This window comes from Mauremys mutica, chromosome 8 (genome assembly GCF_020497125.1).
Source record: "Mauremys mutica isolate MM-2020 ecotype Southern chromosome 8, ASM2049712v1, whole genome shotgun sequence".
NCBI lineage: Eukaryota > Metazoa > Chordata > Testudines > Geoemydidae > Mauremys > Mauremys mutica.
In genome coordinates, this window is record NC_059079.1 from 6,441,425 (window position 1) to 6,468,849 (window position 27,425).

A 27,425-nucleotide genomic window follows, 5' to 3' on the forward strand; every position below is an offset into this window, starting at 1 on the left:
ATGTTAACAAGCAGACATACTAACCTGTTGAAAGACAGCCCACTCCCAGCTACCACCCCAATTCCCCCTTCCTCCCCCCAGCTCTTAGGTTGAGGAAAGTTGGGCTCTGCTGAAAAAGGGACTGGTATTGCAGAGAAATCAGAATGTTCCACTACAGATAAATACTTGGAGAGTAATTGTGGGGAGGTGTCCAATTCCCTCATTCCAATCACCCTTTCAATTATTTATGCACAGTGGAACAGCTTCAACAGGAGAAAGATCCACACATCTGAATATCCCTTAACTCAGTGGCTAGAGCATGTTCCTGAGAGGTGGGACACTGCTGTCAAATCCTGTCCCCGCTTCTACCAGAGGGGGCAATTTGAAGCTGGTTTGCCACATCTCAGGTGACTGCTCTAACCACTGGGCTAAAAGTTACAAGGTGGGCACCTCCTCCAGCTCTTTTGTGTAAAGCAAGACAGGCACCCAACTTATTCTGGCAAAAAACTGTAGGCTCCTAAGGTGTCCAACTCTGGGGAGCTGGTTCCTGTTCACAGACCGCTAGCAGTGATAGATGCCTATCTGTGAGAGGGGGCAGGACTTAGCCCACCCCCTTCGAATCAGCATCTCCCATTGGCTAGCTTAGGCAGCTACCCAACTAGCAAGCTGGATCTCATTCTTAGGCATCTAACTCGGCTTTGTGGATGATAGTATTGTTCTTGGATTTTCTAGGCACCATGATGCTCAGTGTTGCAATGCCTAAATCCTCTGTATGGATCCCACCACTAGTACCTGGCTTCTGTTCTAAAGTATGAGCTTACAATAACTAGAATAAAAATTCTTAAGAATTGTAACAGAAGATATATTTACTGCCCTGGATTCCAGTTGGGCCAAGTAGAGAGCCAGACTTCCAGAGAGGGTTCACATCACATTCAGAGAGGAAGGAGTAAGATTATCTTCTTTACACACTGCAAAAACTTCCAGTGCAAGTGGTGTTGACAAAGCCTGCTCTCCACAACCCCTAGCCAACCCTTGTAGTGCTACTCTATTCTGTAAAGTCTTTGAGGTCACAGTGGAAACACAGTGGCAGGGACAAAGCTTGCTGCTTCTACTGTAGCGCCTTTTCACCGCATTAAATCCCTGCTAAGAGTTCAGAGGTAAAGCAATGGCTTGCTTGGTGGTTTAAAGTGAAAGGAGTTCTAGGAAGCAATTTTTTTTGCTCCCTAATTTAGCAGTTGGGAAAGAAGGTAGGGGTTCTTTGCTCCTGAAGCAAGGTGAAATCTGGGTTGATCAACTGCCATACACAGCCTGTCATTGATCCATCTTGCATTAGAACATAAGAATGGACGTACTTGGTCAGACCAAAGGTCCATCGAGCCCCATATCCTGTCTACTGACAGTGGCCAATGCCAGGTTCCCCAGAGGGAGTGAACCTAACAGGTTATGAACAAGTGATCTCTAGGGACACCATTCCTTACCCATCCTGGCTAACAGCCATTAATGGACTTAACCTCCATTGAAACAAGTTGTAACTAAATGCTGATTTAGCATAAATATGCTGATTTATCAGCAAGACACTAGATGGCTCTAGTTCCATTAGGGAGGAGTTTATTTTCCCATTTATGACTCATTCCAACTTTCCCTGAATTCAATGGCACTGGACTTCAGCGGGAGCTGGATCAGGCGCTTGGTTCCTATTGACTATGACAATTGATTGCTGTTCTTGGAGTCCTGAGCAGAAGCTAGGCTGCAGGTCAGAATTAACAGAGCTCAGGAAGAATTGTTTTTAACATGGCTGGAGAGTACCTGATAAAAAGTAGGTAGAGAGGGTACCATTAAAGTCAGTACATGAAATGCCATTTTCAGTTATATTTAAGATTGTAAATAACTTAAGTGAAGCTAGTGACAACAGCCAAAATATTGAACCAAAAAAAAAATCTAAAAGCTCATTACAGAAATGGACCAGTTAAAGTAAGAATGAATAATTTATTAGATTCATGAACTCAACAAATGTAATACATCTTATAGGATTACCAAAAAAAAAAGAAAAGGCTATTTCAGTGATGCACTCCAGAGTGTTGCTGACAGGTTAATTTACATATTAACAGAGAAAAACAAAGTAAACCAATTAGTTTGCTTGTCTTTCTTGAACTCAGTTGTTAAAAAGTTTGAAAATCATGTGAAACAGCATACTTGCAATTTTACTTAAGGTTAGTCACTCGTTTAACAGTTAACTGTGATTGCCATATTGTAAGTGTTTTAACAAGGATTAAACACCACATCAAACATAAATAAGCAACAGATCAATAGTTCAGTTTTGTATCATATGGATTTGCTTGGCCTTTTATGATTAATGTGTACTTTTCAAATAAATAGACACTCATTCAGCAGAAAAAAACACAAAAAAGGCATAAACATTAAATGTTAATTTACTGACCTTCTTGGGTTTTCATGATAGATTTAATGTCTATTATATGTGCAATTGTGGCTGAACTTTAAATAATTTTATACTAATTAAAGTCAAGGTTATGCTTTTCCACATACAGTAACCCTGCCATATGCTTGGGTAGACTTTCAGTGCGTTCATTCTATTTGAGTTTAAACTCCCACCTACACATTATACCCTATAGCTCAATGTTGGCACAAATGTATAAAAATGTTAATGATGCTTTAAAAAAAATGCAATAATTGAAAAGTTAAGAAACAGGCATCATTAAAAATATATTGGACCACAGCTTATGTCCAGACTATTCTGACTTGATTGACCTTTTGGATATTAAAGATGTATCCAAATTGTAAACAAAAGTACATATGTATTTTAAAAATCTGACAGCCAAATCCTTGTCAGCCGAGCATCTGGTGGACCAGCACTGTATGACATACTCAGTTTTGTTAGTCCTTTGTTGCCAAGAAAGCTAAGTAACCTATAAAGGCAACGTAATCATTGGCTTCTTCTAATCTTGTTCAACCTTCAGAAGGCGTCAAATCCAAGAAATGCTGGTTGCCAGTCCCCCCCCCCAAAGGAAAAAAAAGTTCAGAACAATTTTGGCAACTGTCTGAGGTGTTTTACATCGAGAAAGGTACCAACTGAACTCATGCTGTCCGCCTGATTTAATGTCTCAAGGGTGGGAGTTTCTAGATTTTCAGAGAAGATCTGAACATTTCCTAGGTTCTCCCGGTCAGGTTGCTGAGTGAACTCTACTTTCCCTGCTACAAGTTTGGTTTTTGGCTTTAAGTCCTTCAGAATCTGCTGTGAATTCTCATGTGGCTGATGTAGTATTTTTGGAGGAAAGATCTCATTTGTAATATTTCTCAATACAGGACCATTGGATTCTGACAGAGAATAATTTCCAGTTGACTCCTTGTAAGGTTTCAGGTTAATGGATAATCTTTCACAAACTCCTTCAGAAGATTCTTTCCAGAAGTTAAAGCCCTCCAACATGGGCTTAAAGTTACTCTCTAACACATCTTCACTCTTGCTAGTACTAGAGATGCTGCAGTTCTGAGTTTGCAGCTCCTCTTCATCTTCACTATTGTCACTGCTTTGTAGGAGCCCATATCTTTTCATGTACTTCTTGGTTGCAAAGGACATATTGTTTGGTGAAATTAAGCTAAGACTCATCATGCTCTTGTCCATATTTGCATGTAATGGGTTTTGGAAAGATGAATCTTCAGGGTTTTTTTCACTTGTGTGACTGAGAGAAAGCTGCATCAGTTGACTTTCACTTAGATACTTGAGTGCTATTGCATTTGCCTCCATACTCAGATCAACTCCATTGGGAGTTAACCCACTCATGCCGACATTAACAAATGACATGTAGTTTAATCCAGGGACCACTGCTTCAGGATTTATGCAGGCCAATACGCTAAAACACAAAGTACCAAAAATTAAGTTAATTTAGCTTTATACTGTGTGAATGTCATTTCAGAATACCAACACCGTGAAGTGCATTTCCCCCCTCCTAAACTCGCTGAAATATCTGGCTTTTAAGCAGGCTATTTGTTCACATAAATTAACACACACACACACACACACACACACACCCCTCACATAGTAAAATTGTGTGTCTTACCTAATGGTATCTACATTACAGAAAAAGATCCACTAGTGCAGTGTTTCCCAAACTTGGGACGCCGCTTGTGTAGGGAAAGCCCCCGGCAGGCCAGGCTGGTTTGTTTACCTGCCGTGCCTGCAGGTCCGGCCTATCACAGCTCCCACTGGCTGACGTTCGCTGCTCCAGGCCAATGGGGGCTTCTGGAAGCGGCGTGGGCCGAGGGGTGTACTGGCCACCTCTTCCAGCAGCCCCCATTGGCCTGGAGCAGCGAAACGTGGCCAGTGGGAGCCCTACACAGGCAGCGTCCCAAGTTTGGGAAACACTGCACTAGGGGACTGAGAATAATCATCCCTGATCCAGTGCTGATCACAACTTCAATAGTGTAACATGGTGACAGGAAGTCTTAGGCAGGCTTTAGGGCTTTGTAAGTTAAGACCAACAATTCAATATGCCAGCCAGAAACTAATTAATAGTTAGTTGATCGCTACCCAGAGATGCAATGTGTCCTAGTGGTTAGAGCACTGGCCTGGGACTCGGAAGACCTCGGTTCTATTCCCAGCTTGGTCACTGACCTGCTGGGTGACCTTGGACAAGTTACAGCACTTCTGTGTCTCAGTTTCCCCACCTATAAAAATGGGAATCATATTGGACTCTTTCGTGATTGCTTTGAGATCTGCTGGTGAAAAGCGCTAATGTGAGAGCTGGCTATTGTTTATATACTGCAACGTAGCCCAATATTTTTATCCAGATGGAAGACAGCCTCTGTTGTAAACCAGTAACTGGTTAAGGACTGCTTTTTTGTCTCTATGGCAAAATAATGCCAGGACATCTAGAGATTTTTCCAATATACCCATTTCCAAAAGCCTGAAAAGGGAAGTTAAGAGACTTTTATTGTTACTGGGAAAGATATAGTTTTTCAAGAGCTCTTTCAGTATGTGAAGGAAGTTCACTCTTTCCTGTCCTTGCTCCACTAAACTCTTGTAATGTCTAATCCTAAAAATACATGGTCAAGACAAGCTCCAAGATACTGGTGCTCATTACTTCATCTATTACAGGCTATGTGCTTCAGATTAATAAATCCAGTTTCCCCAATATAAAAAAATTGAAGGCATCTATGTACTCCAGTGGTATGTGCAGAAAGATGGACTTGTGAGAACAAAAAATAGACCACCAAAAAATAAGCAGGAGGGGCCTTGTTCTCAGCTTGTTCCCTACTGTGATGGAGACAATTGTGAAAGAAGATCTCAATCAGCCACAAAGATGACAGAAGGAGGGAGGATTTTTTTTTTTTTAAAAAGGAGGGATATCAAGAAAAGAGACCTCTAGTTTGTTTTATAGTTTCACACCTATTAGCGTGTTAATGGAACTTATTAACAGAATACAAGCTTGAGAGTGATGGTGGGGAAAGTTTGATACAGCCAGTAATACAGGCTGTCTTAAACTTTGGTAAAAGCACCTGCTGCAATGCAAGTTAGAACAATTCTCAATTTTTTTCCTACTGGGGAGAAGTTCTTGAGACAGACATCTCCCCCCTGCCTGCCACTATACCTTCTTTGCAGCAGCCAGAACTCTTAGTTTACATGAATAAAGAAACATGGTCACATTAAGGATGCATAAAGATGAAAACAAAGCTTGCTTTAATGCAGCTGGGTTGGCTCCTTGGTAACCTTTATCTTCCCACCCTCCATTTTTAATCTATGTCCTCTCCATGGGTTCAGGCCTGTACCTCTTCTCATTGACTCCAGTTCCCCACTGCTCTAAGCTCTCCATATTACTTTATTGATTGGTTCTGTCCTCATCTCATGTGTTTGCTGTCCCTCCAGGTTTGGTCTCATGCACAAGTTTGATGACAACTAAAACTTACACCGGTGAAATACAAGACAAAGGAGTGCTTGAAACAGCCACACAGCATACAGAGATTCATTTTACTTTAAAAGTTTCATTGGTTAAGAAAGCCTCTGGCAATCCTCAGAGTTTTGTACTGGGATATATCTAGCATCAAACACCACTTTTGGTCTTTTAACCTGTGATAGCAGGAACACTGTGGCTATGCACTGCCCAACCCAAGTTTGAGACTACTACTTTTTCTTTTTTTAAAGAAAAATTAAGGGGATATCCTGTATCTAGTGCCTGTGTGGAATATCTGGATGGAGTCCAGCTTTTCCCACCATTCTCTTCCAACAGCTTTAGTAGTGCCTAGCATGAACTAGGCTGTAAAGGTCAGACTAAGCTTGTGTTCCCTGTACATGAGTATCAAAAACATGGTCCTGGAGGTAATGCATTAGGCCTTTTCTGCATCACTACTTGCTTGCTGGGGCCTCTTGGTCCCTATTTGTCTCTCTCTCTGAAGAGAACGAACAGTGAAGGCTAACACTTTACCTGGCATTCTCTACTTTGTGTGCATTTTTCTTCATTTTGTCAGGTGATTCAATTTTTACGCCAAGGTTCCTTAATTGCTTAAGGGTTGCACTAATCACGCTATCTTTATCCGTCAGGCCTGGATCAGATACTGAACTCCTTTCCTTTGGGTCATTAATATTCCGACATGTGGTACCTTCATTGTCGACTATTGTTTGTTTTGTAGATGGAGGATCACTTTCTTCAGAGGATGACTTTAAGAAGTGGTTTACTTGACCCTATATAGGGGAAAAAGCATAAGCACATGTGGACCAACTAGTCAAGGGCACAGGAACATGACAAAGGAGTTTACTACAGAATCCTGTTTTGTGTTATCTATGGCATATTTACTTCAAATCAAACTACCATACAGCTAGATCTGAAAATAATGTGACTTGTTTGCCAGAATAAGTTAACTATTGGTATCACTAAATGTTGTGTACTAAGTGGTATGCAAAAATAAAATACAACATTTATGCATAGAAGGGAGCGAAGGGCAGAATGAGTATTTCAATCTCCAAGAAAAGCAAGTCACAAGCTTGCCTCTCTTTTGCACTGCAGAAAACATGGAGAAGAGGTGAGATGCATGTGACAACCATACACAGTTTCAGCCATGTGAAAGCCACAGTAGTGTATTGCATGGAGCCTATTCTGGTTATGAGAACACACCATGAAGGACAAGTGGCAAATAATTGTAAGATATGAAAGACTGCCAGATATTAAAGGGTTTGTGTTAAAATACTTTTACCAATATATCCTGGTAAAACTTTTGATCATCGGATGGGTGTCTAGGTAGTGATGGACCAGCATGCTCAGCTTGTGGTTCATTTGGTGCCACCATGTGGTAGTTAGCTCCCTCCGTGGGTCCTGACTGTAAACACATGCTAACACTTTCTTCCAACAGTGAATTCGGAGCACATGATGGGGAAACTAGCTCATTTCTGAAGGAGACAGAACAATGAGTTAATACACCATTGATTTTTTACTTTGTTTGAAAGTAACTTATGAATCTAAATCTTGGAAAATTATATCATCATCTCTCAATTTCTCTTACTGTTCTCCAAGATGTTGAAAAGACTGTAGTGGGTGCAGCAAAGAGCTACAAAAATGATTTAAGGGCTGGAAAAAAAAAGTGCTTTACTGAGAGGCTGAAGGAGCTCTGATTTTGATAAGTTAAAGAAGATCAAGCATTGACTTGATTACAGTATACAAGTACCTTCATGGGGAGGATATACTGGTTACTAATCTACCAAAAGGAAGGGCACAAGAACCAACAGCTGCATTTTTCTGCAGGGAAGCAAAGAAGTCTGTGGAGGACAAGAATTCTGCGCACGTGCAGTGATGCAGAGTTCACCCCAGCAGTAAGTCTTCAAAGCAAGACTGAATGTTTGTCTGATAGATATACTTTCACCATGACGACACTGTGTTGCCTGTGTTACATAGGAGATCAGACTAGATGAACTAATGATCCTCCCTCTGGCCTTAATCTGTTTCACCTGCTGCATCCAAGTTTTCAAAATGTCAGCACTTTATTGCTTCTTCAAGCCCATAAGACTCTTTTGTTTGTTTTGCTTTTTAGTTCAAAGTCACTTTAACACAAATATTAGTGACAAGTATTGTTACGGTGTTTCACTGTAAACCACACACCGATATTTTCACATACTTTAGTTTTAGAGAAAGTATCAACCTGGCTGAAAGGATGGTATGTTCACAGTGCTACGCACCCAATTGGTTTCTACAATAAGGTAAGTGAAGTCCAGATGAAAAATTTCACTGTTACTGACATGAATAGGAGCTTCAGGGAAGAATCTGATTCCAAGTCTTCACACATCAGAAAGGCAGATACGCCACAGTGAACTATCAGAGGGCATGGGGAAACCACTGTATCTGGGTGTTATCTACAAATGTGCAACAGTTGATGCCAGAAGGAATGATAATGCTGGGGTCCCAGACAGATCTCTGGGTGACCCCCAGAAACAAACATGAACGATAGCGGAAATATCGGAACCCAAACCAATCAACAGTGCATGTTGAAAGAGATAAGATTTAAATCATGTGCTGTGCCAGATAGTCAATGTAGGTTATCAATTACTGCAAGGAGAAGCAATTCATTATCCCCAGCAAAAACAAACAGGTAAAACCCAATGCTACTGTGCATTCTTCCTATGAAGAAATCAAAATACGTCACATGTATAAAGCCAAGTTAGAAAACAGTGCTCGAGAGAGTTCTCTCTAAAACCAGCCATGTTAGAAAAGGACTGATTGAGCCAATGCTCACATTAACTAAAACTACATGTGTATGCTTCTTCCCCAATTCTAATTCAGAGCCCCAAGTTAGTTAGCAATCCATAATTTATCAGTTTAATGACTAACCTTTTTCCAGTATGACTATTTTTAGACATCTAATTTAATCTGACCGGAATGGTATGTCTTCACTTAGCTTTTTACACCTGTGAAATGTACTGGATCAGGAGTTTATATTTATGTAGCTTCTGAAAATAAAAACACTTGATTCTTTATCACGGGAAAAGATTGAGAATCTCTATGCATGGAAAACTCTAATCTCATTCTAATACCGGAAGTGCTTTGAGTAAAATTTTCTTAACATCATTGTAAAATTATGACTGGAGGTTTAAAAGTAATCAAGATGGCTTGTTCTAGTGCCACATTAATAGATTCTATATTTTGACTTAGTACAGTGAGAACACAAGAGGAAAAAAAGTCAGTGATTAGGTGTGAAACACAGAAGAATCCAGGGAGATAACCAAGTCATATGACCTTCAACCCTCTAGTCCTGTGGATAAATCAGCCCGAGAACCATAGGCAATTTTAACACTGGCAGTGGAGAACTCATGTAGGAAAATGCTAAGTATAGCAGCGTTTCCCCTTGTGATTTAAGGGGAGGATGAGAATATTGCTTGGAAGATCACTGCATTTAAAAAAAAAAAAAAGTTACCTAGGGGGTTTTTGCTGCCATCAGCAACAGCTGCCACCAAAGGTGCCCGACTGCCATAGACAACTATATTTGGTACATCTGCACAAGTGATTTCAGAGACGGGATTAAAGGCAAAAGGAATTATACAGAACATTTAGTTAAATCAGATGCCAACCAACGATGTTCTGTAAAAAAAGTCAGTTGCTTCTACATGACATTACTTAAACGGCGAGTGAACTAAACATTGAACGAGTACTATCAACCCACAAACAAGATTTTTCAAATCAAATATTTACCTGAGTCCATCCTGGTTAGTTCCTTCTTCTGCAACATGGCAACTTTCTACAAAGCTGGGTAGATCAACAGCCTTTAATGAGGAGGCAATACTTGTATTACTTGTATCTTGCTCAGTGTTAATAGAAATGCTTATATCTTCTTTAGATATTTCAGTGTTGTCTTGTTTAACTGGACACACAGAGTCTTCTTGCTTTTCACATGGTGCATTCCAAAATAAGCTAGCACCTAGCAGAGGAAAATTAATGCAGTTTGTGATTTTAAGTTTCAAAAAGGTCACTTGTTTTTCAATAAATTTATTCTCTACAGCAGGGGTCAGCAACCTTTCAGAAGTGGTGTGCCGAGTCTTAAATTTATTCACTCTAATTTAATGTTTTGCGTGCCAGTAATACATTTTAACGTTTTTAGAAGGTCTCTTTCTATAAGTCTATAATATACAATTAAACTATTGTTGTATGTACAGTAAATAAGGTTTTTAAAATGTTGAAGAAGCTTCATTTAAAATTAAATTAAAATGCAGAGCCCCTTGGACTGGTGGCCAGGACCCGGGCAGTGTGAGTGCCACTGAACATCAGCTTGCATGCAGCCTTCAGCACGTGTGCCATAGGTTGCCTACCCCTACTCTACAGTTATACAGAAATAAAAGCCATTGCTGTGTTTGGCTTTATTTTCACTAGTTTTTTGTTTTTAAATTGACAAGTTGGGGGGAGGGATAGCTCAGTGGTTTGAGCATTGGCCTGCTAAACCCAGGGTTGTGAGCTCAATCCTTGAGGGGGCCATTTAGGGATTTGGGGATTGGTCCTGCTTTGAGCAGGGGGTTGGACTAGATGATCTCCTGAGGTCCCTTCCAACCCTAATAATCTATGATTCTAAGTCCTAAAACACCGTTCAGGAAAAAAAAAATCTGAGGAAGTTGCCTTTAGTTAATGAAATAATTGCAAAAATTAACATTGTTCTTCAATTTAAAAAGTGTTACTTTATGTACACTAGCAAATAAATGCTGCATTTTATTTAACAAATGAAACGACTAGATAGGAATACAATTAGTCTTGTACCCCTCTAAATTCACTTTCTAAGAATGGGATGTGCCCATCTGTAAGATTGTGGAGTTATCTCCCCATCCAAACCAGCCACAAGCTTGTAAAAAAGGTTATTAGGACCAGATACATTAGTTCATGGCCTACTGGCTTCAGTTGTGTGACTCACTGACATTAAAGGGAGTCAATTTCCCCCTGAAGAAGGATATGACATCAATACCTAACATATAGTATCGGGAAAAAATGGAGAACCTTAATGTTGTCCTGGATAAATATTTGATAGTATGCCATAGAGGATTAGAACTATTACACCTAAAGCAAGAATATGTACATCATTTTGCATATAAAGAAAGGGACCAAAGTTATTGTGACTGAGTCATGGGTTGAATGCAAAGCCTTCATCTCCTTGTCAAAAAGAACTCCTGTTTGACCTTGCATGACAATTCCCAAAAGACAGGCCTGATTTTCTGAGGTGCTTAGCCCCTAACAAAGGACTCAGTATGACTAGAGGGGTGGGTGCTCAGCACTTCTGAAAATCAGGCACAAGTCGAAACAACATTAAGAACAGGTTTATATCATTATCATTCTGAAAAGGAATTAAAAAAAAAGTGTTACCTGTGCTTACAGCAATGCTCACACTTTTTCTCATGTGTAAACCTTGGGAAGATTGTGTTTCCATGGCAACAAATTCCAACTGCTTCTCAGACTGTAGGGCATTGTTTCCTATAGTGGTTTTAGTAGAACAAGGTTGAAGAGTTTGTGCTTCCAACAAACGCTGGATCTGGAAAAGTTATCAGGAGAGTATCACTTGTACTGCAAGTATAATAAATTCAGGATGCTAGTTGACAGCGAGTTACCATACCAGACTTTGATTACTGAAGATCTGGATTCAAATTCTGATTATGTTGTAATACAAGACAAGTTTAACGGTATTTTAGTTACCGTCAGAGAGTTTGGCATGATTTATAGGGTCTATTTTCAGCTTGGAATAGCAGGCAAATGAAGGTCATGCTGGCAGAACTACACCAAAAAGCTTTTATGTACCTATTTGCACTATGCCTGTTAGAAGCCCCCATCTTCCCAACATGTTAAAAAAAATTTGTTTAGGTTGCAAAGCTAAGTACACGAAAGCTTGGAAAAGTCAGATTTACCCCTTCTGCATCCATCCTGTTCACTAAAGGAGGCCGGGGTACTGTGGAAAAACAGTACATGATCATGTAATTAAATACTGTGTCATAATGCATATGCATAAGGGGGCAGACTTAAGGTTTCATGTCCAACCAAAAATCTAGCATCAACCTTGGAGTGCTTATCTTTGCAACCTAAATAATATTCGTTCAATGTCATTTCCTAGTTTCTTTAAAAAACAAAAACAAAACAGATAAGTTCTGTTATTACTACAGTCCCTCCACTTTCCTCTTGCATCATCCACTGGGTTTGAACCCTGAACCTTCAACTTGACACTTGAATTACACTAGCTTGCAGAAGGAGAAGGCTATCATCCTGGGGGCCAGGCTGAGGAAGAGAATGGGCCATTGGTACCTCATGCTAAGTCCATGGTGGAGGAAGGGGGTACCATCAGGAGGTGGGGGAGGAAGGGAGTCTGGCTTGGCTCCACCTCCTGTTGCTACAGTTGCTCTGGAAGCAGCCTGGCTCTTTAGAATGTTCTTGTTCACCTACCATTTTGGCAGGCTGACAATTTTCCGGAGGAATGCAAGTGATACAAGGAAAATGGCAACTTAATTTATCCTGAATGGAATTCCATGGGACAACCAAAAGAAAAGCATACTTCCAACCCCAGTGCTTTGACCCTGCTCAATTTCAACAGCATGTTGCAAACAATGGAGGTATTCGTACGTCTCAAAAAAGGTCACACAAGTCTGTTATAAGCTATTAAGTTGCAAATTTGGTTATGGGTGAAGAAACCACATTAGAATGCACTGTGCTTTCACCATATATTTATATTAATTCCAAACTAGCTCATGGCTCATTAATCTGTGCATCTTAGCTGTCTCTACCCATCCAGAAAGTATCTCCTAGTAATACAAAACAGTTTACTGAAAGCAGAGCAAATATTTACCTGTGTTACTTGATTGCAATTCCAAAATAATCTAATTAGAAAAATCAAATGAATTTGCTTTCAATTTGCTTTAACAGAGACCAATCATTAGTAGAGCTGCCTACTGAGACAACTCGGTCCCAATTTGACAGGATCCCTTATTCCAACCAAAAAAAGATAGCTATAACCAAGTTATTTTCATTAGTGTTATTTTCAGAACACATTTATCAGAGTGTATCTATGAGTAAGAGGGCAGAGGAGAAAACCTCCCAAACAAACCTGAGCTTGAAGTAATTTCAGCTGCCTGTCTTGTTCTGTAAGAATCCTGTAAGCATCTGGAGATAATCCCATCATTCCATTATCTGACCCCATTTTGGGGGCAGGTGCATGTGTGCATTCCGAATGTGCTGCACAAGATTGGAGATGGCAAGGGCTTGGTTGTGAAGAAAGTCTTGACCCAGGTGATAAGCTGCTACCAAGGGGAGAACAATTCCCCATTTTCCCATTGTACCCATGCGTTACAGAACTACTTGGGGTATGTATTGGACTACAACAAATATTTGGACAAGTGACATTTTGATGGAAAACTGAATATGCGCTCTCTTGAGGAACATCAGATTGGATTTCTGCATGATTGGTGCCCATTTTAACCAGTCCTTGCCAACCATTTGTTGAACTGTATTGGATATGTCCATGAAGTGGACAACTACATACACTGGCTGGACAGCAAGATGGCACTTGAGGGACAGGCATCTGCAGTTCTGTTGGTCTTCTTGAGTTCTGATGTGAAAAAGCAAAGTTGTACTGGAGAGGCTGTGTGGCACCAGGAGGCTGCTTAGAATTAGATGTTGAGTGTCTCGTTGCTGGAGGTTCCCCTTTTCTTTGTGTAGCTCTATCAGGATTTGATACAAGTCTTTCAGATGGCATCCTGGGTTGATGCACAGATGTATCAGGAGAGGGCCCACTGCGAGGTGTTGAAGGAGAAGGGGATGATGAAGAGGAAGAAGACCCAGAACTCTTTCTTGTTTGAAGGCCAACTCTCCTACAATTAGGCTGTTGCTGTAGTGGCAGCTGCTTTCCTCTGCAAGGTTTTAAAGTTGGAGTTATCTGGTTTAATTGGCTCGGTAACCTTCTCAATGAAGAATGTCTAGCATGGGTGCTGAAGCTTTGTTTATTGTTATCAAAGCATTGATTTTGGTATAATGGTCCTGTTGAATAGGTCTTTTTATTAGGCTGAGGTACCAACAGCGGTTGATTTTTGTTATTCATGGTCTCCACATGCTGAGACATTGATTTTGGTTCCATGAAGCTGCCATCAAAGACAAGGGAGAGTTCAGGAACTGAAGGATGGATCTTAGTAACCTGGATAGGAGACAGTTATAAGAGTGAAGTGAAGCTAGTTTGGGAACCATCATGTCACCTTATCTGATCTACGTTTCTAAAAGCACAACTTCTCTGCAACTCCTAGCCAAAATAAATATGGACAGATAAAAATGTTGCTTCAGGTCATTAAGCCTTCTTCCCCACGTGCTCAAGGCAACAGGGAGCCAAGAGTGGGAAGATAGGAATCCTGTAAAAGCCCTGTTCTGAGGCAAAATTCCTGCCACTAAGGAGGCCCGGATGTTGTGTCTAACAGAGTCAATGTGTTACTCTGGGGGATGGGTGTTTGGGAGAGAAACAGCTGCAAGACTGCTCGAGTAGCGTGGTCCTTCCCTTTCAGGATGGAGTGTGCCCTTCACAGTACTCCCAGCCCAGGCAGCTAAAAAATCCCTAACGTTGGGATTTTAAGTTAGTGTACTTAAGTCTAGAATGACTAGGTATTTACTGATTTCTGGGTATTTATGTTTATAAAATACACCCATTCAAAAGCTTTCGGAGCACAGAATAGAATTTAGAGGGGAAAAAAACAAAAAAACCCCAAAACAAAACAAAAACAGGTGTTCCTGGTAGACTGGGGACCTTCACATCTTCCCACCCAGAAATGTACTGTTTAGTCAGTTTTTCTGCTGCCTCTCCCCTTGCCAAAAGGGAGAAGATACTGCTGTTCCCTAACAACTTTAGGGCAAGTATGGTTCAGCTGGCTTTACCCTGCAGGTTCAAGTCTAACACCAGAGTTTCTATTTACAAGCGCTAATGCACTTTACAGCTTTTCATCAAAGGGAACTATATTACCAGCAACAAGGAATAGACTGAACTTGGAGTCAAGATTCTTGGGTCCTCCAGTTCTGCTGCCAAGTAGATAGCTTAGAAAAGTCATGTCTACCTCCCCCAAGGTGTGGTGAAACTTTATGTCTGTCAAAGCACTTTGAGGGTATGTCTACACTATGGGATTATTCCAATTTTACAGAAACCGGTTTTTTAAAACAGATTGTATAAAGTCGAGTGCACGCGGCTACACTAAGCACATTAATTCGGCGGTGTGCGTCTATGTACCGAGGCTAGTGTTGATTTCCAAAGCATTGCACTGTGGGTAGCTATCCCATAGTTCCCGCAGTCTCCCCTGCCCATTGGAATTCTGGGTTGAGATCCGAATGCATGATGGGGCCAAAAACAGTGTCACGGGTGATACTGGGTAAATGTCGTCACTCAATCCTTCCTCCGTGAAAGCAACGGCAGACAATCATTTCGTGCCCTTTTTCCCTGGATTGCCCTGGCAGATGCCATAGCACGGCAACCATGGAGCCTGTTTAGCCTTTTGTCACTGTCACCGTTTGTGTACTGGATGCTGCTGACAGACACGGTACTACAGTGCTACACAGCAGCATTCATTTGCCTTTGCAAGGTAGCAGAGACGGTTACCAGCCCTATATCACCGTCTGCAATTGGAAAATGGCGATGACGGTTATCAATCCTTTTGTACTGTCTGCTGCTGTCATGGGTGCTCCTGGCTGGCCTCGCTGAGGTTGGCCGGGGGCGCATGGACAAAAATGGGAATGTCTCCCCAGGTCATTCCCTTCTTTGTGTTTTGTCTAAAAATAGAGTCAGTCCTGCCAAGAATATGGGGCAAGTCTACTAGAGAACCAGAGAGCACAGCTGCTCTGGGTCAGAGCCCCAGATATCCCGCAGAAATGATGAGCTGCATGCCATTCTAGGGGGTGCCTCTGCAACAACCCCATCCGTTGCTTCCCTCCTCCCACACCCTTCCTGGGCTACCGTGGCAGTGTCCCCCCATTTGTGTGATGAAGTAATAAAGAATGCAGGAATAAGAAACACTGACTTTTTAGTGAGATAAAATGAGGGGGAGGCAGCTTTAGTGAGCTTTGGGGGGAGGGATAGCTCAGTGGTTTGAGCATTGGCCTGCTAAACCCAGGGTTGTGAGTTCAATCCTTGAGGGGGCCATTTAGGGATTGGGGCAAAAATCTGCCTGGGGATTGGTCCTGCTTTGAGTAGGGGGTTGGACTAGATGACCTCCTGAGGTCCCTTCCAACTCTGATATTCTATGATCCAGCTTCAGGGCGATTCAGCCGATTCCCCGGCATCAGGCCCAAAAAAATGGGGGGAGGGATAGCTCAGTGGTTTGAACATTGGCCTGCTAAACCCAGGGTTGTGAGTTCAATCCTTGAGGGGGCCACTTAGGGATCTGGGGCAAAAATTGGTCCTGCTAGTGAAGGCAGGGGGCTGGACTTGATGACCTTTCAAGGTCCCTTCCAGCCCTAGGAGATTGATTGGTATTGAAAGGAAGGGAACGGGATGCTGCTGTTCAGCACCACGTCTACCAGCAGCATGCAGTAGACATATGGTGACATTGAAAAAAGGCGAGAAATGATTATTTGTTTCCCTTTTCTTTCACGGGGGGGAGATCAGATACAAAGGCCAGCAGGTATCATTGCGATCACCTAGTCCAGGGGTAGGCAACCTATGGCACGCGTGCCAAAGTCGGCACACTAGCCGATTTTCAGTGGCCCTCACACTGCCCGGGTCCTGGCTAATGGTCTGGGGGGCTCTGCATTTTAATTTAAATTTTAAATGAAGTTTCCTAAACATTTTAAAAACCTTATTTACTTTACATACAACAATTTAGTTATATATTATAGACTTACAGAAAGAGACCTTTTAAAAACATTAAAATGTATTACTGGCACGCAGAACCTTAAATCAGAGTGAATAAATGAAGACTCGGCACACCACTTCTGAAAGGTTGCCGACCCCTGACCTAGTCTAACATGTATAACAGGCGATAGAACTTCCCCAAAATAATTCCTAGAGCACATCCGTTTACCCTTTTAAAAAATGGGTACAACATTCACCTTCCTCCAGAACTTCCCCAGTGCTCCCAGACTTATTGAAAACTTAACATTAATGATCCAGTGAGCTACTCAATTTGCCTCCAACAGTTTTAAAAGAGCGAGTTATCTGGACTTGCTGATTTAAAATATCTAACTTGTTTCTTTAGCCTCCACAGATCCTATTGGAATGGAAAGTGTGTTACTACAATACAACGAGACTATATCATCCGTTTTTCCCCCCCAAACACTGAACAGAAAGATTTATTGAACACTTCTGCCTTTTTTGCATTATTATTGATAATTCTACCATTTCTATCTAGTAATGGACCAAATACCATTGTTGGGATTCTTTTTGTTCTGGATATATTAAAAAACAAAAAAAATCCCCACAACCAACCACCAAACAAAAAAAACCTCATTCTTAACTCTGCTGGCCATAAATTTCTCATCTCCCTTTGCTTCCCTTATTTTCTACAATTCCTAACTTCTGATTTATATTGATAACTATCAACTTCTCCTTCCGTCCATCTTTTTTAGTTATCTTCATTTCTCCTCTAAACCAGGTAGTTTTTTAAAACAGCATGGTCTTCTTCCTCATTTGTGTGATTGTGGCTTTTGGGGCATCTTGTAAGATGTTCTTACATGATTCCCAATTATTATTTACATTTTTCTGATTAAGTTATTTTTCCCAGCTGATCTGGCTCATAATTGTTTTCAGCTTTGTGAAACTGTCTCTAGTAAAGTACCAAGTTTCTATATCATTGGTCTGGACTTGATAGCATTTGTATTGTACAAACAGAATAAAGTCATGATCACTTAAACCCAAGCTACCATTAATTTTCAGTTCTCAGATCACTTCCTCTTCATCTGTTAGAAATATAATATAATATCGGTCAAATATAGAATTCCTGTGTGTTCCCTGCCACACTTTTTGAGTTAGGAAATAGTCATCTATAATGTTTAGAAATGCCCAGAATCCCTGGAAAAGAGGCAGTATAGAAAAACTGAAGTTACCTGTTGACTCACTGGATGAGGACTTGGAATGGGTCTTGGAGATAAATCTTCATCTTCCACACCTGAGTCATGATCACTTACTGACAATTTGCTGGGGGAAGAGCCTTGAGGAGGACTAAACAAAAAAATAAAAAAGATCTTTGTGTAACTTCTATTTTAAAGAAGATAGGATTGACAGAGTGCATGAATCCTGACATTATCTATTTCTCACTTGTGGTCCATACCAGGAGATCTACAGAGCACTACTGTTACCAGTTTGGAAGAACCATTGATAAACACCACTCCTCTGACTGGCTAGGAAGTGTGAGATGGCAAAAAGAGATCTAAGGATCACAAAAAAATGTGGAAAAAATAAATATCCCTTTCTGGATTATCATCCAGTTTTGAGTCAAAGAATCTTTGACAGATACAAGTATTTCAGATGACATTTAAAGCCAAGGCACTGATTTATCAGCCCACTGTAAGACACCGATAGGGAAGGAAGAGTTGAGGAAAAAATATATAATATGGCTTTAAGCAGAATAAAGGCCATCTTATTGTTAGCTACGAGCTTTGATGGCAAGGTAGATTTATAAAAACCAAGATTCCTGCTATGCACATCTCACAGCTTTGACAAATAAGAAGGAAAAAGGCATTTTACGAATACAAGCAGTTTTCTGTTACAGATTCCTCCTTGGACAACTGGAACTCACCAACACTCAACAACATACAGCACACTAGACGAGATCCATATTTTAAGAAACATCCACTTAAGTGTGTAAAAGCCTTTAATGCCAATAATATATCTAGTATAGGTACATGCAGGAGTTTCTCTAGAAACATATGGTCAACTTGTAGACCTTATTTCATGAAAAGCCATTAAGTTAAGTAAGGTGCAAGTGAGCCATAATTAATAGACTTTATGGACAGATAAGACCATTTTATTACCATCTAGCCTGAAATGCATAACACAGGTTAAAGAACTTCACCCAATAACAGATGTTGGAAATAGACTGTGTGTAAATATGACACTTGAGAGAGATTCTTCACCTTCTAATAGAAAGATTCATGGAAACTCTGCTGAAGAACTCAGTTTCTGCATTTTGTTTTTCTGCATTCAGCTCAAACTGAATAGGGTGCTTGTCTGAAGGTTCAACATTCTGAAATTAAATTAAATAATGGGTTTAAATTAAATTAAATTAAATAATGGGTTGCATTAATGAAATTTGAAGCAAATCAGTGGCATCCAACCGGCTGCCCCGACATGCTATATAATGGCTATCAAAAACAGAAGAAAGTTTGTATTTGGTTACCAATTAAAAGACCGATCCCCTGTAAAATGCCCTGCAAATCTGCCACTCAAGTGTATGAATCAGGCTCATCACTACAGGGAGTCAGTAACGATGCCTCCCACCTGTCTCCCATTGCTTCCCCGGCAGCTCTAGAAGCAGATCTGGTGTGAATCATGAATAGTGAGCAGAGGCTGTCCCTTCCTTGTTGTAGCTGCTCAGCAATTCCCCTCCTGGCAGCCTTCAGCATTGCAGGAGACAGTAACTCAGACTGTTCCTCTACCTACTTCCCTGCCAGGATGTAGGAGCCCTACTTTGAGCAGGCCAGGAGCTTGACTGGCTCTGCCTGAGCCCAGGGAAGAGTTAAGGTATTGACTGTGGCCCCTTAACCTTTCTGGACCTCAGGCTGAAAAGGCTGGATACTACTGATGCAATTTAAATTTCTTTGAAAATAGTACAATGAAGATATACTTATGTTGTTGTATGCAGTGTTGGTCCCAGGATATTAGAGAGACAAGGTGGGCGAGGCAATATCTTATTGGATCAGCTTCTGGACCGACCTCAAAAGCTTGTCTCTCTCATTAACAGAAGTTGTCCAACAGAAGATATTAATGCACCCACCTTGTCTCTCATGTACTTATATAGCAGTTGCACTCTTAAAAACAGCAAGAAAGCCACAAACCAGTCTCTATTCCTGACATTTTCCCCTTTTTGCTCAGTTACTAGAAAATGGAAAGGGGTGGGACAACACAATTTACTACTCCTTCCAGAACTATCATGCAGCAGCCAGGATTGTTCTTCCACCTACACAGTGTACACGGGACACACAAGCTAGTGGCATAACACTGCTCATATTTCTTCTAAATCTGTTACATCCCAGAGTTTTGTTGACCATTCATAAGGAGGGGCTGTGCCATGACAAGTTTAACTTCTTGGTGTTTGTCCATATGCAGAATGCTTTTTAGCACTTGCTATGATTAGATAGTTACAAACAATTGCTGACTTTGGAAGACACCTTGGGTTTTAAGTCTCTCATAACTTAGGAAATTAGAATAATTACTGTAATAAACCTAGATTTAGAGCTACACTAACTATATTTGTGCAAGTCACATTAGTAAATTTCTAACTTTATGCTACAATGTAGCTTTTATTTATCAAAATACAATATAACCTTGAAGATGTATTAGTCAACCAAGCTACTTACTTTGAAGAGATGTAATGTTTCTTTACTTGTTAGTAGCTGAAATCCTAGTTCAGTTTGCCCACTGTAAGGAAGGCACTCATAAAACTCTGGTTCCTTGTGGGTCAGCGAATAGAGAACAATAAGGAAACTTCCAGACTCTGAAAGAACCCTAGAAACACGAAAAATGATTCATTTAATTTTTTTTTTTTTACGTATTTTACAAACAGGAAAAATCCACTTGGCCAACTAAACTTCCTGTATGGTTCACTGAAAAATGAGGAACATCTGGCTAATCAAGACGAAACATGTCAATACTCATTTTTAGCTGAGTTCTATGGAACTGCATACAAAAACAGCTAGACCTTTCACTGATGCTTTATATGGAGAGAACAGTAAGGAGACTGTGGGCTTTTTTTTCCTTTTTTTTTTTTAAACTATTCTAGATCAAGTATCAGAGGGGTAGCCGTGTTAGTCTGGATCTGTAAAAGCAGCAAAGAGTCTTGTGGCACCTTATAGATTAACAGACGTATTGGAACATGAGCTTTCGTGAGTGAATACCCACTTCGTCGGATCACTTAGCATCCAAAAATGGAGGAACTCATTCACAGAGCAGATGTCAAGACAGAACTGCCACGCTTTGAGGTCCAATGTTGTAGCATCTTAACTAATCGCTAGGTTGCGTCTAAAAGTTCAAGCAGTGAATCTCCATTTTAAATAAAGTATTTCAATTGTTTCTACACACTCAGTAGAGCTCTTCTATTGAACATATGGAATGAGTGTTTGGGGAGGATGCTAACTTAATCCTATAAATATACTAATATTTTCTACAGCTGAAGAACACTGGATGTGTAAGTCCAGTTCAGCATTTGAAACGAAGAAACCCAAGATCAAGAACAAATGAAAAAAGTAATGTAGATTGAGGATAATGGTACAGTTTATTCATAAATTAGTTTTCAAATATTGTGAAAATAATTTAATTTGCAGGTTGCCGATTTCTTTATGTTTGTGAGAAGTGAACAAAGACAATCAAGAGGGAAAGTCAAAAAATTTTGATGTGGCTAATTTCAGAATTCCATTAAGTGATATAGCATCCTTAAACTAGTACATCCTGATTAAAAACAAACACAAAAAATTAAGTTAGTTATTTTTCTCCCCCATTGAATGTATAAAGATCTTTTTAGTTAGACAGTTTACCCCCTTGCTAACTTGACTATACAGAGAAAGAGTGCACTATATGAAGTGCAGTCAAATACAGAGAAATAGCAAAATCTTCCTCTAAATTTTCAGTTTAAGTAATTATAGATATTACTGTTACAAGTAACACTTGTCATAAATCTGACCTGTCTGAAATGTTGTACCTATTTGTAAGTTGACTGTCCCTTCAGGAGCAGATAATGGCAAACCATCAATTTAAGGGCCAACAACAAATTTTAATTTTAATGAATGGTACAAACAGGTCACAGAACTACATTCTTAGCATTTAATCATGAAGTGCAGTGCATTTTTTAACCCACTGGAACAGAGTGGCACTCTGTCCCATAAGGATTGGGAAAAAAACACTACCAGTGACAAATAGCTAACAGGTATGTATTGCTAGTGTTAAGACTCCAAAACCAGCATTGACTTGTAGTGCTGGAAGTTCTTGGAAGGATTATACGAACAGGAAAGGACAACATGAGTAAAAAAATGTTAGACAACAGGGACAGATAAACCAAAAACTGGTACACAAAAAAGAGTACTAGGAACTGTTAAAATAATGTCTGTTTGCGGAGGGGAGTGGAAAGGAGAAGAGATCAGCTGCCTTAAGAGTCAGGAAAATAAGAACTGGGAGGCGTAGTCCTCCATTTTAAAAACTAACACCTATTCTCCCCCCTCCCAAAAGTAATTAGACAGATACTGATCCAATTTGCCAATTTTCTGAAATTAATATTCAGGTACATTAGTAATTTATTTTTATATTAATAGATTTTAAGGCCAAAAGGGACATCATCTTCTAGTCAGACTTCCTTACTAGCATAGGCCACACAATTTCACCCGGTTACACTTATATAGAGCCAACATTCCATCAAGGGGTGCACACGATCAAACCAAAAGCAAGTTTTCCATAGCATCTGATGTTAAGTAGCTCAAAGAATACTTTCATCAAATAAAGTTTAAGTCATTTACCTTTCTTGAATTGAAGAACTGAACAAATAACGCAGGCAGCAGGCCCAGACTTGTGGATTGTAGATATGAGTGATGCCGCTCAACCAACTAAAGGGAAATGGAAAAACCTGCCATTAGAAATGGATTTGTTATATCCTTCACTAAACATTCATCCAAGTAAATGACAAAACTATACTAGTATCAGGAAAAGGCATTATACAAAACTAGCCAAATACTTACATTCCAACCAATGGCAAAGCATAAGCTTTGGGATCAGATTCCAGCACCAGAAGTAGTTTTCGAGTTTGGTCCATTGTAAGGTATCTGGAACATAAACAGGCTAAGTGTTTGTTCTAGGACTGAGGAAGTCCAGAACAACATTTAAAGTAAAAAGAAAATCCTGTGTTGGAAGCGTGTTTTCAGAAGATGCTGTATGAAGGCTTCGGGTGGCAAAAGTACTCATATCTTGGGAAAGAATGGATATTCTCAAGCTTATTTCCTAGCTATCAGCAACTCACCAAGCTGTTACTGAAGCCACTACAGTCAGCTTAATATATTGGTTGCTCTGATGAACCCAGAAAAGTAGTAAGATGTGTCAAATTTTAAGTTATAAAAGAAGGACGTTGGGGGGGAAAATGTCTACATTTTGAATGGTCAAGGAACCAGGACAAAAATCCTGACAGCACTGAAGACTCAAAATTACTTTATTTTTGGATGTAGATCATAAATGAAGTTCCCAGTGCACCCTATTAACAATAAGACAAAAATGAAGATTCTCTAATGTTATCTTATTGTGAGTACTTACAAATGCGTTTAAGATTGGTGAGCTTTGACTGAAATGGCCTGATCTTCACTTCTGGGTCTAGCACTGATATTGATACGATAATCTAAAAAAAACCTACAGACTGTTTTTAAAGCTAATAAAACTATAATTGTTTTTCTTTTTTCCTCCTGTAGACTGATCTTCCCCCTACTAAAGTCAAAAGCAAGAGCTCTAGTTGAATAGAACAGTGCAGAATGTCCCGATTCCTGTTCCAGGAGAACTAGCTTCCTGTGCTCACTGTGTAAGCTTTCTTATTCAAGATACTGAAAGCTAAATCAGAAATAATATTCTTTATACCTTCCTGCTTCCTCCTCATAATGACAGCTGAAGGCTAAGCTACTGACACTAATGGGAGATAATTTCCCTGCATCACCTAACTGATCCTAGGACATTCAACTGACCAGCACTTCATGCCTGAAAGTTTTAACATTGAACTTACCCACATTTATAAGTCCCCTGAATCTGTGCAATATTCATATGACTGCTCAAGTTTCTTGCCAGGGCTGTAGGAATAATTGGGACAGATTTTACAGGAGTGTATTCTAAAGTATTTGTTATAGTAACAGCTGCCCAGTGAAAATCAAAGTTTAGATTGTCCATGTTCTCTGTTGAAGCAATGTGAACTCTTACGGGGAGCAGTTTGGAAAGATCCAAAGAGTCTCTACTGCACAAACTGTGTTGAAGTTCCTAGGACAGGCAAAAAGTGGTGAGATTAGTCTTTATACACCTCATTTATACATGATAATAGGTATATTACAGTAATGCCTAGGTGCCTGTGTCATGGCCAACATTGTGCCAGGCATTGTTTAAACACAAAAGATCAGCCCCTTCTTCAAACAGTTCATGACTGTATTGAACATAGTAAATAGTAATATGAAACGCATCCATTATATATATATGAAAATGCGTAGTTAGCTATGTTAAATTGGAACACACAAAAAATCCACAAGGGCAAACGGAGGATCCAAAAATTAGCTTATTAAAAACCTAGCAATAGGGCAATTGCTCGCATCCAAGAAACCCTCATAACACAAATGGATGTGCAATCACAAGGAAATTATTCACTAGAACATAGATTGCTTTTTCAAGATATGAAGAGCCACCCCATAAGTACAGTCACAAGGCAAGGGTAGCAGGAAAAAAAAATGTTTAGCTGCCCGAGATTCTCTGCTTCCTTGAACAGCAGCTATACTTGCTGAAGTATCCCCTTTGGGGAAAAACAAATATCCCTTCTCTCCCAGAAGAGTTGGCAAGGAAGAGGTTTACTTAAGCTAGGCTTAAAATATTTAAAGATGTACAGCTCCCATTTATACAACTTGTAGAAAAGGAAATTAGTTCAGCTGTTAAGCCTACTAGATTTACATTTGTTATCCTGTTTACACACATACTCTTGAAAGTTTACCACATTACTTCACAAGTTATCTATGTAACTTATCTTTTGTTTATGTACCATATCTGTAGTTACTGGTATACTGTTTCTACACACTAACACGTTAAATGTTTTTCATAGTCTAGATAATACACAAAGTATTGAGAGAGTTAAGGGCTGCACAAACAATACAAGGTGCAACATGCCCTACCAAAGCATTCCTGACATTTGTGTTCTAAGTTAACTGGGTCCTAAACCAATCATACAAACTTGTCTTGGGGTCTGATCTTATAAAGACTTAAGCACATGTTCAACGTCAAGCACAGGAATAGTATAATTGATTATTTCTCTCTTTAAAGATGAACATCAGAGAAACTTTTATTACTTATGCCTTTTGATGCAAAAAAGAATGAGGTATTTTTCTGCTTTATTTTTTAACTGGGGGGGTGGAGGGGGAAATCATCATCATCATCATGGCTTGCCTTACTCATTTTGCTTGAAGGACCAACTGGAGAACTAGAGAAGGATAAAAAAATCCTAACAGACTGAAACCTAAGATTAGCTCTCAGACTTCCGTTGAAATCAGAGTTTGAAATAAAATTCTCAAAACAGCAAAACTAACCAGTGTAACTAGATATCCTGTCCTATTGTAAACAGAAGGTTTGGAAAGCTGCAGCTTATCTTGCTGTTTCTTGTGATGTAATTATTTCAGTTTCTCCAGCAACAAAGGGTATGCCTACACTGCAATGAAAAACCCACAGCTGGTCTGTGGCAGCTGACTCAAGCTGCGGGGCTGCTACGTTACAGTGTAGTCTTGAGGGCTCGGGCTGCAGCCCGGGCTCTAGGACCCTGGCAAGGTAGGAGGATACTGGAACTCAGAAGTCTACACTGCAATGAAACAGTCCTGCAACCCGAATTGGCTGGCAAGGGCCAACCACAGGTGTCTAGCTGCTGTTTAGACATACCCAAAGAGGATTCTTTACTTCTCTGTGGCTTTTGGGGGTCAGGGCTAAAGAACTGATGTTCCTGTTATATAAACAAAAAAATCCACCCAAAATCATGCATTACTTTCTATATACACTGTAAATCAACCGATAAAGAGGGTTTAGGGTTTGGTTTTTTGGCCTTTTTTTTTTTTTGGCACTTTGCGGGTCTTTAGTGTTGAATATTGCCTCGCAGACGGAAATAGTTAGTCACAAAAATGATTTGGCACCATCAATAGAGCGAGCTCTTCCCATATTATCCCACCATTCTGGGAGAGAGAGTTTCAGCTAGGAACGAAAAGGAGTTTTGTCTTCATGCTCATCTTGTCTTAGGAATTTCTACTGAGTGCCAAAAAAGAAGCTTATTGGTGACAATCATGATGTGAACGGAGAACAGCTCTCTTCACATTGGCCATTAAATGGTAACCTTCTGGCCTTTGCTCTTCTAGTTTGGATTTAGATGAATGGCAGGGAGGTGAAAGATACCGAAAGCCATCTAGTCTCCTCTCTGTGTCACTGTTTTAAGAGATCAGAAAGTTGCTAGGAGTGGCTTACCTTAAAAGCTAAGTTGAAATCTTCAGAATTGTGCACTATAATATCTCCAGAGGAAGATCCCCAAGCATTAATTGTACATGGAATCAAAAAGTCTCCAGGAAGAGGTGCTGTGGGGACTTTCCCTGAACCAGCAGTTACTTCTCGACCGGGATCAAATCTGTCTATTGTCAGTGATACACCTTCATCGTCTGGGGGGGGAAAAATATGATAAAGGGTGGATGTGGAGAAGTATACTGCATCTTGCATACCAAAACCACCCAGTTCAGTTCACTGACTGAGGCTTGCTCAATCACCAGAAATGCAGAAAGAAGCAAGCCAGTGACAAACGATTTAATAAAACATTCATGTAGGTTAAAAAACAAAACAAAAACAAAAAGTTACCTTCATCCACTGCAAGAGTCCCAAGCAAAAAACAGGAAAAGAACTTTCTTTCACTCTGCTTAGCGTGGCGATAGGCAAGACGAAGAGCCTTCTCCATCATCAATAGTTTGGGATTTCTGGGGGGGGAGGAGGAGGGGCACAGGAGGGGGGGAAGGAGAGACAATGAATGTGTTTAATACCAACATTAATGATGATTTCTATGTATATTATATAAACAAGAATATTTTTGGTATAGTTAGGAAGTTTTAATATATAAAATTTTTGTCCTGAATAAACTACTTCAAAGGATAAACCAATATTTTACTACAATGAAACAATCCTATGCCCTAAACAGGAACAGATTTGGATATTAGAGTAACAGGAAGAATAGTAGAATCTAGGTGCAATAAGCCTCTTAGAAATTTTTTAGCTTGAAGCTACATGTCTAGTTTTGATTGTGAGCTGTCTGTGAAGAACATAAGGTCGAGAGATGACTGTAGACTGAAGCTGTCTGTCAGAAAGCTATAATGCGTGGCCCAAATCCTACCTGGTCATGGTTAGGAAAGAGTTACATTTTAAGTCTTTAACATATTTTTAAACCAATGAATGTCTATTTTAGAACTACCTTGTAAAGGATTCAGGAATACTGTGAGAAAAAAAAAATCCATAAATGGCAGAGGTGTAACAAAAGTACAGCCTGCTCAACTGAAAAGGAACATGTCTGAACTACTGCAATGCCCCCT

At 40.0% G+C, this 27,425-nt stretch overlaps 1 protein-coding gene across 1 annotated transcript in view; it reads right to left on the reverse strand.

Annotated features, from left to right (window-relative positions):
* Positions 1-1,965: 1,965 nt before the first annotated feature.
* The window catches only part of STIL (STIL centriolar assembly protein), a 33,250-nt gene continuing 7,790 nt past the window's right edge, over positions 1,966-27,425 (reverse strand). The window contains exons 5-18 of the mRNA XM_045027012.1: positions 26,704-26,819; positions 26,323-26,510; positions 23,855-24,102; positions 22,833-22,916; positions 22,614-22,700; positions 20,469-20,616; positions 19,026-19,135; positions 17,997-18,111; positions 13,036-14,118; positions 11,313-11,478; positions 9,663-9,888; positions 7,180-7,372; positions 6,414-6,670; positions 1,966-3,845 (exon numbers count right to left, since the gene is read on the reverse strand). Coding sequence (XP_044882947.1) covers positions 3,014-3,845; positions 6,414-6,670; positions 7,180-7,372; positions 9,663-9,888; positions 11,313-11,478; positions 13,036-14,118; positions 17,997-18,111; positions 19,026-19,135; positions 20,469-20,616; positions 22,614-22,700; positions 22,833-22,916; positions 23,855-24,102; positions 26,323-26,510; positions 26,704-26,819 — 3,853 coding nt within the window. The 3' untranslated portion in view covers positions 1,966-3,013. The remainder of the gene's footprint in view (positions 3,846-6,413; positions 6,671-7,179; positions 7,373-9,662; positions 9,889-11,312; positions 11,479-13,035; positions 14,119-17,996; positions 18,112-19,025; positions 19,136-20,468; positions 20,617-22,613; positions 22,701-22,832; positions 22,917-23,854; positions 24,103-26,322; positions 26,511-26,703; positions 26,820-27,425) is intronic.